The 12,951-nt window shown below is 38.2% G+C and overlaps 1 protein-coding gene across 1 annotated transcript in view; it reads left to right on the top strand.

Moving 5' to 3' along the window:
- The window catches only part of LOC124605988 (transcriptional regulator ATRX homolog), a 493,634-nt gene that overhangs the window by 161,482 nt on the left and 319,201 nt on the right, over positions 1–12,951 (top strand). The window contains exon 11 of the mRNA XM_047137952.1: positions 1,770–1,919. Coding sequence (XP_046993908.1) covers positions 1,770–1,919 — 150 coding nt within the window. The remainder of the gene's footprint in view (positions 1–1,769; positions 1,920–12,951) is intronic.

Here is a 12,951-nt window from a genome sequence, read left to right as displayed (position 1 = left end):
TTAGGGAGTAAAATAACTGATGATGGTCGAAGTAGAGAGGATATAAAATGTAGACTGGCAATGGCAAGGAAAGCGTTTCTGAAGAAGAGAAATTTGTTAACATCGAGTATAGATTTAAGTGTCAGGAAGTCGTTTCTGAAAGTATTTGTATGGAGTGTAGCCATGTATGGAAGTGAAACATGGACAATAACTAGTTTGGACAAGAAGAGAATAGAAGCTTTCGAAATGTGGTGCTACAGAAGAATGCTGAAGATAAGGTAGGTAGATCACGTAACTAATGAGGAGGTATTGAATAGGATTGGGGAGAAGAGAAGTTTGTGGCACAACTTGACTAGAAGAAGGGATCGGTTGGTAGGACATGTTTTGAGGGATCAAGGGATCACAAATTTAGCATTGGAGGGCAGCGTGGATGGTAAAAATCGTAGAGGGAGACCAAGAGATGAATACACTAAGCAGATTCAGAAGGATGTAGGTTGCAGTAGGTACTGGGAGATGAAGAAGCTTGCACAGGATAGAGTAGCATGGAGAGCTGCATCAAACCAGTCTCAGGACTGAAGATCGCAACAACAAAAATGAAAGCAATGAGTGAAAATAGGCGTAGTAAGCTACTTTACTAAGATGTTTATCACCAAAATTTGCAATGACCCTTATTGCATAAGTAGCTGAACTCAAACGTTTCAGCAGATCATCAATGTGTTTCTTCCAATTTAATCTCTCATCAATGGACACACCTAAAAATTTGGAATATTCTACCTTAGTTATATGCTTCTGATTAAGGTCTATATTTAATAATGGCATCATACCATTCACTGTACGGAACTGTATGTACTGTGGTGTTTAAAAAAAAGTGTTTGTTATTCTTTTTGACTATGTCTGGCAAACTCTGTTAGCTTCTTTCCATAATTATATAGTTTATTTTTACCCTTTGTACATAGTAGGTCTTTAATAGGTCTTTTACCCATTCAAGCATTTAAATCTTCCACGAGTAGTATATAATGATTTTTATTTATTTTTATGATAGTGTTTCATAACAGGTCATAAAATTCATTAGTATTTTGAGCTCTCCCTTATTTCACTGCATATAGAAACAGTACAGAGACATGGCCTCCTTATGGATGATGTGAGTAAATGCCTTACTATTGTAACTCATTATCATTCCATATCTGCGGGCAATTCTAGTTCTTCAAGCCTCTCTCTTTGTATTTTCCAAAAAATTTCTGTTTGTATGGCAGTTATTTCATTCATTGCAGTTGATGGTAATATCAAGGGGAAGGTCAGAGATGAAAACAAATTGTTATTAGGAGACGAAGCCATCCTACCTGTTCACCTTAAAGATGAATTGCTGTAACTGTGTGAAAAAAATGTGTGTTCAAAAACTGGTTTGACATCTGTATTGCGTATGTTGTTTTGTGAGCCTATTCACTGCTCAGCATTTTGTCCTTAAGGTGAGTAGGTTGTCTACCTTCTTAATAATTGTTTGCTCCATTTAATGTTTAATTTTTATTGCATTTGTGCATATTACCCTTGTGATACTCTGTCCTTATGATATTATCTTTCTTCCTCCTTTCAACAATGCAACAAGGTGATGCAAAAATTTATAGAATGGAAAGGTAACCTTATGAGAGTGGCTGATACGCTTCTAATCCAGCCTGTGAGCTGACAGCAAGTTTTTGGAGTAATAGTTACAACTGTATTGTACTACTCTTCCTTTAATGTATAATGTGATGCCCATATTCCTGTTTTAGTTGTTTTGTACTTCTCTTGTTTAGATACGAGTACTGATTCTGATACTGCTGGAGAAGACTATTGCCCAGTTTCTGAGGGACAGCCAGTGAAACCTGGAAAACAAGATGATAAAGTTACTGGGAATCATGATGAAATTGCCAAGCAGTTGTTATTGCACGACTCCAGTGATTCAGGTGAAAACACTTTTCTTGTTTCAATATTGGATGTTAATTTTGATTACTTATGAAGTCATAGTAATTATGATAATATTAGATTATCTGTTGCATCACTTCTTATAATGCAGTACATGAAAACATAAAATTTGAGAAAGTGAGTAAATGACATGCAGTGAATGTAATTTTTTAATTGTAATTTACTAACTTTCTTTCTACTGTTAAATAACTTTTTCTTGACAATAAACATGGGGCGACTTGGCTGGAAAACCTGGAAAATTGAGAATACTCAGGAAAATAGAATTTAATGAAAAAATTGGGTAATTCAGGAAGACTCAGGGGAATTCCGAGGGATTTAAGTGAGAGCTGAACTACTCGTTGATGGAAGGAAATTTTCTGAGTAATTTTCTTGCAGATAATTTGATCATGCTTTGGAAACAATTGGTTTTGGAATAGAATAAGGAAAAGTGAAGTAGTGCATTGAGTTGTTGCAATCTTTGTTGTCACCTCTACTGTGTTTGCCATCTTGAGGAATCTTCATTATCAGCTGTTGGTTCTCAGGCTCCAGGTCGGTTTCCCATTGCATGATTGTGAGTGCAATGGAGCGTTAACTAGCATAGAAGAACTTGTGACATCAGTGTGAATTCGTCATTCGCACAAAAGCAAATATGGATTTTTTAAAATTAAAAACATGTGTAAATATGAATACATATTTGCATTCTGAATCAGCATTTGATATTCAGGCTTTGGTTCTTGTTTTACTAATTTTAATTCAAAGTACCACTTTGCCAACTTTCTTGCTGATTTGTGATTCAAGTCAACAATGACCATAGTGTGAAAAGTGTACAATTTGAAACATGATGTATCATTTCTATCAAAGTCTGCTGATATTAAGTTGTAGTGAAAACAATTTGAAGTGAAGTGCATTCGTATGAAGTGGAACACTTGTAGGAAGTGGGAGTGTTAAACTGATTGATTACCATGCAGAATGACCTGTTAACACACATTATTTTAATATAAAAAATTCTGAAAGCCAACCTCTGACAATTTCACACCACAGCACAATATTCATCCATAATTTACACTTCCTGCATCAAGGTATCTTCCAACGGGATGTGAAAACATTTGTGGACAACGATCCAATGATGTTACACCATGGAATTCCATGTTCCCTTACATTGCACAGCGTGAAATGAAGAACTCACCATGTCAGATTTCTGCCTTGTGAAGAGGAATGTTGCCTGTGAGATTCAGTGTCAGTTTTATGTCACAAGGAGAACTTAGGTGATGCCATATTTTATTAGTTGTATGGAGCTGAAATCTGTATTTGGTGTTTTTTATATTGTAGCATACATAGTATCAGTACAAACTGTTTCAAAGTACCAGCACATTGAGGAGCTCCAAAAATGCATCTTTTTGCCATGTTAAAATTAAATGCTGGGAAACACAGGCTTTTTGTATTTGATGTTTGTTGTTATAACTTGTGTGCTATGGGAGTATGCTGTTTCAATGCCACTGCACAATGATGATTTATCAAAACCATGTTGTTTTTTGTACAGTTTGTCAATGCTAAATGTCAAATATAGACATATTTGTTACAGCCTTTATAGACATTTGTATATTTTTTTTAAATTTTATTTTATTTATTTTCTAATGTAAAATATGCCTATCTCTTGGTTCTGTGCACTGTCTCATGTTTGTATCTTGCTAGCATGAATGAAATTACAAAATGAATCTCGATATTGAAGTTAATATGGTGAAATATGTTAATTTAGAGGAATGATAGTCAATACAACATTGAGAATATGGGTATTATGCTTGCGGAAACTGATATTATACGATGTACTGTTAACTAGATTCAGTTTAAAAATGGAAAGTGATGGAGAGTCAATTGAGTTAACAAATAACCTCTGCTAGCGTGTATCTTAGATTGTTGTGTACCATATAAGTGTTTCTCTACCAGCAGTCCACTGTTCAAACCATTGACAAGTTTAGAATCATCTTTGAGATTTTCTATGCCCCTTCTTCAACAAACATAATAACCACAACTATTTTATGCGTGTCCATTTTCGAAAACAGACTGTGTGATTTGTTCCCCAGATGCAGCCAGCTGCTGCTGGTTTACACTGTGGTCATGAGTCACAATGAGGAGCACTTTCTGTGAGACTTAGTAAGTCGTTTAAGAGTATGCAGCAACCACCATGGATGCTCTAATACCTTCCGCCGCGGAAGTCGAACACGCGCCAGAACAAATGAACGTGGTCAGTTCATAGAGGGCTCTGCCTCCGCGGCGGCTATTCCGCGCAGCGAGGGCGCCACCACTACGCCACACGCCACATGCAGACAGTGGCCAATAGCCGCTCTCTCCGGTTTCGTATATAGGGACCCGCTCTGCTATAGTCCAGTCAGTCTGGTACTCGCTCTGGATTTCATTTCTGTCTCGGTGGTACTGCGTTCTGGTCGTTGCTCATTGTTGACATTTGCCTGGCTCTGGTTTCGAGTGGATCTACTGTTGGTGTTTGGTGTTGTGGTTTCCACAAGCCTCCGTTGTTTATCTGTTCCTTGTTGTGTCGGTCATAGTCGGTTGTTGTCAGTTGTTGTCAGTCTGTCTTCCGACTCGTCCTGTGTTTACCCAGTGGTGCGTGCTCCACCGCCGGCGGCTTCCCCGCCTGGCGGCTCCGATCCGCCGCCCAAGGTGTTCCCGCAGTTGGTTTTGGTTACTACAGATACCATGTCTGGTGTACTTTGCTGTGAGAAATGAGTCCTTTGTGAGGACAGCTTTGCAGTTTTCATTAATACAAACAGCAAATTGTCACATTCAGTGAATGGTCTTGACACTGACCTTATACATGACATGGTACAGCACTTAGTATTCTGTGGTACTGGCTAAGTGAATATTTTCAAGAATTAAGGATCTCTGTCGTGAAATACAAACAATAAAATACTTGAAAACAATCTTTACAGCTCATTTGAGTGAATGCTTAAAAATACCCTACTCCTATTGTGATTTTACCTCGTGGGTATTCTGCTGAGTAGTAGACTCTACTACCAGCATTCCATATGATCAAACCAATTGAGACTTCACCTGATGTTGCTCATTCCTTAAGTAATTAGGCTATGCATGGCTCTGTTTAAAAATAATAGCTTGATGTCAAGCCACACATGTTTACTTTCATGCCCAGCTGCTATCCCACGGCAAATAATAACCTGAAGATGTGATCCTGCAGTCAAATGCCTTAGTTAGAATTTTGCAGTAATAAATGCCTTAGTTAGAATTTTGCAGTAATAAATGCCTTAGTTAGAATTTTGCAGTAATAAAATAATCAAACATATTAAATAAAAGATAAATGAATAATTAAAAAAAGATTCTATTCTGATATCTGTAATTAATTAAGATGACAGAGAAGTATATTGAATAATGTTTATTCAAGAAAGTAAAACTCAGACAGAAAGTGGCCCTATGATAACTATGTATAATATGGACAGAAATAATCGTATTGAATGCTGTAAAGTTGCATTGAGAGCTTTACAAGAATAGTAGCTGAATCTCATAACTACATTGTCATCCAATATGCATGACAAGCTAAGTCCATTTCTTGATAACAATACACGAAATATTTGCCAGCTCAAATAATTTGGAGTTCAGTGTTGATGATTTACACAGTAACACACAAGAGCTAACAAACCAAAACTCATGCTCTGTCTTTTCTCAATTCCGTAATGCAAGCAGAAAATTAAAAGTTTTGCTCTGGGGTGCATATAGACCCCGTGATATTTAAGAGTCCCTTCAGAAGTTAGAGTAGTGAATTGGCTGTTCACCTCCCAGAATCAATCACCTACAGGATCAAATAACATAAATTCCCAGAGGAGGTCTGCCCTCTTCAAGAAGACAACATGAAATCCCAGCCTTCTTCAAGATCTAATGTAAAAGTGATCAGAATCACTCCCTTGAGTGTGCCACTTGAAAGTGTTCATCTCCACTTGACTTCAGAAGTATTCCACCACTGTCCACAGCTCATGGTCTAGTGGCTAGCGTTGCTGCATCTGGATCACTGGGTCCCAGGTTTGATTCCCAGCTGGGTCGGGATTTTCTCTGTCCAGGGATTGGGTGTTTGTGATGTACTCATTATTTCATCATCATTTGTGAAAGTGGCGAGACTGGACTGTGTAAAGATTGGGAATTTGTACAGGCACTGATAACCATGCAGTTGAGCACCCCACAAACCAAGTATCATCATCATCATATTCCAGTACTGTTTGCTTCTCCATTAGCTGAAGGCCATTCCCACCAAAAACACACCATTCTTAAGTTCTACAGACATGGTTTTGATGCAACTTGACCACTTTCCACATTAAACTAATCAATTACACCACTATTTAAATAAAGAAATGTTATAAACATTCAGTCACTCTCAGATCATTTACAATAAATAGAAATAAAGGTTTGTTGACACATAAATAAGCTAGCATTCTAGTGTATGTGCACTCATGTTAAATGACAATAAATTGTCATTAAATGCGTTTAAAACAGTTGTTTATGTCTGCTTGATACAACTCTTTTGGTACCCTTTCCGATGGTGGTGTCAGCTAATACATGTGATCGACCACTTCTTAAATTATATTGGTTTTTTAATGTCAATTGTAATCATATTTATTTAAAGTTACTGGCCAAATAGTGCATGTTCCTACACAAGTATGATAATGTATGAGATATTCATGTTGCATCCAATTGGTGTGTTATTGTGGAGGGTGCAATGTTCTTACATACATGTACATAATTAAAATGATATAAAAAACATAGTATATCAATGAATAAAATAGAGACAGGTGAATGGCTTTCAGGAATGATAGTTATAGTGCAATGTTATCATCTGGAATATTGTTTGTTGAAATGTCATGAAGCGTTTAAAAGTTGGTAACTCTAAAGTTCATTGTGAAAATATTTAGTCACTGTAGATTTTAACTTGTTGAAAATAATATTGTTTCATTCGATGCCTCTATTTTTCTGAGATTGCAGATGTATTCAGATTTGCTCTATTATGTAATTGTGATTTATTATGCAGTGGAAAATCCAGGATGGAACATAACAGTATTACGAAAAGGATAGTTGCTACTCACCCTATAGTGGAGATACTATGTCGCAGATAGGCACAACAAAAGTCTAAAAGTCTATCAGAAAGTGAGCTTCTGGCAAAACAAGGCCTTCTTCAGAAATGGACAACATACACACGCACATGTGCAAACACAACTCACACACAAATGACCACAGTTGCTGGCCTCGTCTGGCCTCAGCAGCCGGAGACTGTGGTCGAGTGTGTGTGTGTGTGTGTGTGTGTGTGTGTGTGTGTGTGTGTGTGTTTTTCTGACGAAGGCCTTGTGGGCCAAAAGCTAACTTTCTGATAGTCTTTTTGTTGTCCCTATTTGCGACTCTGTATCTCTGCTGTAAGGGGAGTAGCAACTATCCTTTTCATAATATTGTGATTTATTATAGAGTTTATGAGAGATACAAGAAGCGATATTCCAGACTGTCTCACACTCCACCCTTTCTGGCACTTTTCCTGCACAAAGGCCATGTGGGCAGCTGTCGTTGAAGTTCCCAGTTTTGGGATTTTTCTGTTTCCGGCTACCTGAGTCTGTATTTGCTCCGGTTGGCCCAGCCATGTTCAGGGTCCTGGAGCCCCCTGCTAGCATCCATCTGAACAAACAATTTTATCATACCTCATACCAGTTCTGGGCAGCTGAATAACTCGCCCACATATACTTGGTGTTACACTTTGCAGCACAGTTTGCATAGTTCTGCCAGAGTAAGGTATGCCTGTCTAAATATTAAGTATGGCAGAGTCAGGGAAAACTAAGCCAAGGCCTGAGACCTGTCCTAGGCAGCTGACTTTGTGGTCCTGAGCTCTCACCCACTGTCACCGTCTTTCTCTCACAGCTAATGCCAACCACTACTGTTCCTAGCAGCAGTCAGTTTCTGCCAAGTTGCAATGATTGGAACTCTTGCACTGACTGGGCCGACAGCATGTTATGTATTACCAAATACAATAATTTCATACACCTGAAGATGAGATTTTAAAATCTCAAAACTGGTCGTGGTTTGAATAAATAAGAGTACAAATGAAGTGGATCTCTCCAAATTGATTAGCAGAGATCATCAGTTTCTGAAATGGTCTTGGGGCTGTTTTAAGACCCATGGGCATCCATTTATATTTGTAATGTCTGTACAATGTACTGAAGGCTGTCTTTTCTCGATATTCTTTGTCTAATAAGATCTGCTTGTACAATATTATGAAAAATTGCTGCTCACCATATAATGGAGATGCTGAGTCACAGATAGGCACAACAAAAAGACTCTCGCATTCCATTCTGGATTTTCCATTGTTTGAAGATCTGCTTATAGCCTTTTGCTATCAAGGGCTGAGAGCTATTTTGCCTTTCCTAGACTGTCAATTATTTCATCTGTCCTCTGCAATGAATAAACTGAATTTAGGGAGATTTCATTTGGTCAACTATGGTCAGCAACTATACACCATTTTCACTTTTCACTGGCATCCACCTGTTTTGGAATCATCATCAGCAGAAAATTCCATCTTCTTTCACTTGGCAGCATAATATTCTTCAACATTTTTACTATTTTCTTTTGCAGCAGGTCCTTCAGTGGTTGTGGTATTTTGTAGGGTCATGAAAAAGTCACCCCATCTTTTACAGTTTGATCTCATGCCTGATGCTTTCTGTATAAAATATCTCATTTTCTGGCAAATGAAAATGATCACTACACATGGTGCATAGCTTAGTAATTGCTGCTTCCCATCCAGATTTAAATAACACAGATATTTTCTTTCAGCGTACTTGTTCATAATTTTGCTGTTGCTTTTTCTTAGTGACATGGCACTCACTGAACGATTTGTGCTTCATTACTGCTGTGGGAATTCTAATGATACACACTCATTTTTAGTGTTCAGTACACTTACGATAGCCCCCATCATTCTGTTTTCCTCTGTTCTCAACTTGCGCTCTTGTTACTCTCAAGGCGCTCCCCCCCCCCCCCCCCCCACCCCCCCCACCCCTCCTCTGTTAGCCTTTTTTTCAACTTGCTCATGTCTCTTGCTATCACTTTTTAATTTCTATTTGACAATTCCTTCTGCCTGCATCTTCTGTAGGATGACAGTTTGCTTCCTGCCCCTACTAGCCTTTGGATTTCTACATGTTTCGCTTTGCATGTTAGCTTGTTTTGAAAGAACTGACTTGTTTGCTGTTCATGCACTCTGTGGAAACTGCACTCTTGCTCCACTTTCATTTTGATTGGTTCTCCATGGATACACAGACTCTCAACACTTTTTAATTCTTGCCATAGAACAACAGCTTCCTATCCCTACCTTCATATTTCTATGCATGTTTCACCCCTTTCCTGTGTATGTACTATATGGAGCTCATTCTCTTGCTCCATCTCTATTTTAATCCATTCTCTTTGGATCCACATACTTTTTCTGGCATAATTTATTACAACTCGATTTTCATTAAAGAAATCTTTGTCCACCAGCTCATCAAATGGAAGATATACATAGTTCCTATTACACAGAAGCAATCCCTCACTATCCTTCACGATCTGAGGGTTATGTTTCCCTGTCTTTCCAGCCATACTAGCAAGTTTCCAAATTTTAATACTATCTGCCTGACTATGCCTTCTGCTATGTTTCAGGCTACTTCTTCCACTAGTCTTATTTGTGCCACACTATCAACAAGAAATTTCACGCTATTCTTTGCTCCTTCCTGGGCACTCCAATTCTACAGATTCATTTCTTTTTTCATAGTTGACTGTCAATATTTTTCCAATTAAGACATAACCTCACTATACAAAGGCTGACCTACTGCATGTGAAACACTTCAGGGACTTCTTCTCATTTCACAGTGCCGCACTATCGCTTTGACCACTTATTTTTTTCTTTTGTGAGGCTGTCGTGCTTTCCTCTGTCAAAATGACATATATTGCTGCTGCTGACTACAACTGTTCACAATGTGCACCCAATTTTGTCTTTATCCTATTGTCATAAATCCCTTGAATAGACTCAGCTCTGCTTAGCGTCTAGATGAGCACAAGACTGTCTTCTAACTCTGACTCTCACATTGTATCTGTAATGGCTTCTCTAATGTGTTGCTGCATTGTGTCCAGCCATGAACCCTGCTGCATTATACTTTCTCCATGTTCCTGCTGATTCACAAAGATTTTGCATGCATAGTTACCTAGTTCATTCGTTGGTATAATGTTCTAGGAAGATGGCATGCAGTCTCACCAGGTGACACTTAGGTCTTTCGACTAGTAACTTGCTTCACACTGAACCAGCTGTCTGGGTTTTCACAAATTTCAACAAAGTGTCATGCTGTTCTGGATTTAGGAGTTCAAAAACAGTATTACAGTTGTTGAGAAAATCATTTGGAATATTCTTAGTCCCATTGAATGATTGCAGTATTAACTTGAGTGCTTAAGACAAAACAGCTAACTGGCCTACTGGGTGACTTTTGCTTCTCAGTACCATCTCATGCAATACAACCTCCATTACGTGACATACCTGCTAAGGTGTTTCACTCACTTCATGAAGTCTTGCTGCTGTGTGTCCTCTGGAACAGAGCATTGTCCGTGTATTCACACCACCATCCGCTGCTGCTGCTGGATCACCTCTGTTCATTGTCTGCACCCTCACACAGCTATCTGCTATTACTGCTGTTCTTGTACTGCCTCTGATTGCCTTCTGAGACGTAACTGCCTTAACATCCATGTGCCAACCATCTGCAGCTGCTTCTTCTTCTCTTCCTCCTCCTCCTCTCCAATTCTGTCAGCCCTTCTGCTGGCCCGCATACCGATTGTTCAGCTAAAAAAACAGGATTTTTGGAATCATTCCATCTTTTTGCTTGATGTCACACTGAGTGGATTTGATATTACAAAAGGAAGGGTGAGCTATTTCAATAATTCATAGCACATACTTGCTGCATAGTAAAACTGCAAATGACCCTTACTAATCCATGACAAACCCCTGAACACCTAGTACCGTAAAATCAATATCAAGCGAGCGATCTAGACATAGGTTATATGTGGGAAGTTCCATCTCTTAACATTTTGTGGCATTGGCTAACTGAATATTTTGAGATATCATGGAGTTTGGTCAAGGAAATGTGAACAAATGAGGACAATACTTTACAGATTACCTAATCAAATGCTTGACAGTACACTATTCCTCTCCTGTATATTCTAAAAAGGTCCCTTGGAGTAATGTACACATGGCTAAGTGCTGAGTGCAGCACTCTTTAAGTCCAGACTTGAAACCTATTCTATATGGGGTCCATCTGGGATGACTGTTCACAGCTAATGAACGGTCTTTGCAACCTTACATCCCTTGTGTCTGCCACATTTCCTATGCCATGTCATGTAAGCGTGTCTGGTCACACCCAGAGGCAACATCTCATGTAAGGTCATGCGTTACATCTGGCGGGCATCCTTCATGCGGCATTCCATTTGTATTCAGCAAGTTGCTCTGGCTTCTGCCCGTGCTTGCATGCATTGCTTTGCCACTTGTGCAACAAAATGACAATAATTTCTTTCACTCCTTGGTAATACAGTTGCTTCTATGAATGTTCATCTACAGCTTATAGACCACAAGTTGCATATTGTGCTCCATCACTGTAACATAATTAGAATACACGAGTGAATAATTTGGCTCATGTGAAAAACAGATCAAATTTGCATCGGGCTAAGATAGTATTAATTATAATACGTATACATGACATCCTCTTATATGGGCTTTTAAATTAAATTTTTTATTGGCTCATTTAAGGTATTGAACAACTGTTAAAATTACATTAACATTTAATTTAAAAAGGCAATACTCTATTCCCAGAGGCAAAAACTTACACGGGCACACTAGTTCAAAATGGTAACTTAAAAAGAAAATTAGTGTGCCCAGCACAGTGTATATTTCAAAATCCTGAAATGGTAACATCTGATACACAATCTTACTTTTAAAAAAAATAAAAAAAAAGCATCTCCCTTAAATTGAGAGCTTTCTGTGTGGTCTATTAATATTCAGTACCCACACCTATGAATAAAGATTTTGTAAGATTAAAATCAAAGAATGGAAAATCCAGGATGGAGTATAAAAATATTATGAAAAGGAAAATTGCTACTTTTCATATAGTGGAGATGCTGAGCTGCAGATAGGCACAACAAAAAGACTGTCACAAACAAAGCTTTCGGCCATGTAGGCCTTCATCAACAATAGACGTAGAAGCACACGCACATGCACACACGCATGTGCACACACGAAAATGCAACTCACACGCACAACTGCAGTCTCAGGCAACTGAAACCACACTCAAAATATGATTCACATAGTTAGTAGCAGGCGTATCCCATTTAAGCAGTATAATTAACACATCTGCTTACAAATGACCATGTACCACACATTGCATATACTGGCTGCGGTAATAGGTAATAAATGCAGCACAAACCAACAGCTTTTTTTAAAAAAGAGTCTATGGCACAGCTGTTGGACTTGAAATAGAAACATTAACGTATGGTAACTTTGAACTGGTACGTGAATAATTAACTGGCGTGGTGCCCGCCTGAAAGCTTTGCTCTAAACCAACTCTTGCACAGTGAAATACAGTCAGGGGTGCCGACTTATAAAAAATATTAGGGGGGCTCAAACTGGCGGTCTTGCCCCAGGAAATTTTCTAAATTTTAGATGAAAAATAGTGAGTTTTTAAGTTCTTTTTAAGCATTTTAGAGTCATATGATCAACATTAGAACCCCGAAAACTGGACTCTCGATAACTCGACACTCTGGGGAACTCGACAAGCCTGACACATTTTTTGGCTTTGAAAAAAGAAACCAACACAGTATTTTCGTAAAAAGCTACTTTAATTTACAGTAATAATCATGCTTATAGACTATTACAGAGCAGTGAATATATAGCTCTGAAAAGACTGAAATTATATTTAAATGAATCCTAAACTATCATTAAAAGAATAAAACATAAAATATTGCTGTTGTACAGTAATA

Source organism: Schistocerca americana, chromosome 3 (genome assembly GCF_021461395.2).
Source record: "Schistocerca americana isolate TAMUIC-IGC-003095 chromosome 3, iqSchAmer2.1, whole genome shotgun sequence".
NCBI classification, from domain to species: Eukaryota; Metazoa; Arthropoda; class Insecta; order Orthoptera; family Acrididae; genus Schistocerca; species Schistocerca americana.
This window is presented reverse-complemented; position numbering and strand designations above follow the sequence as displayed.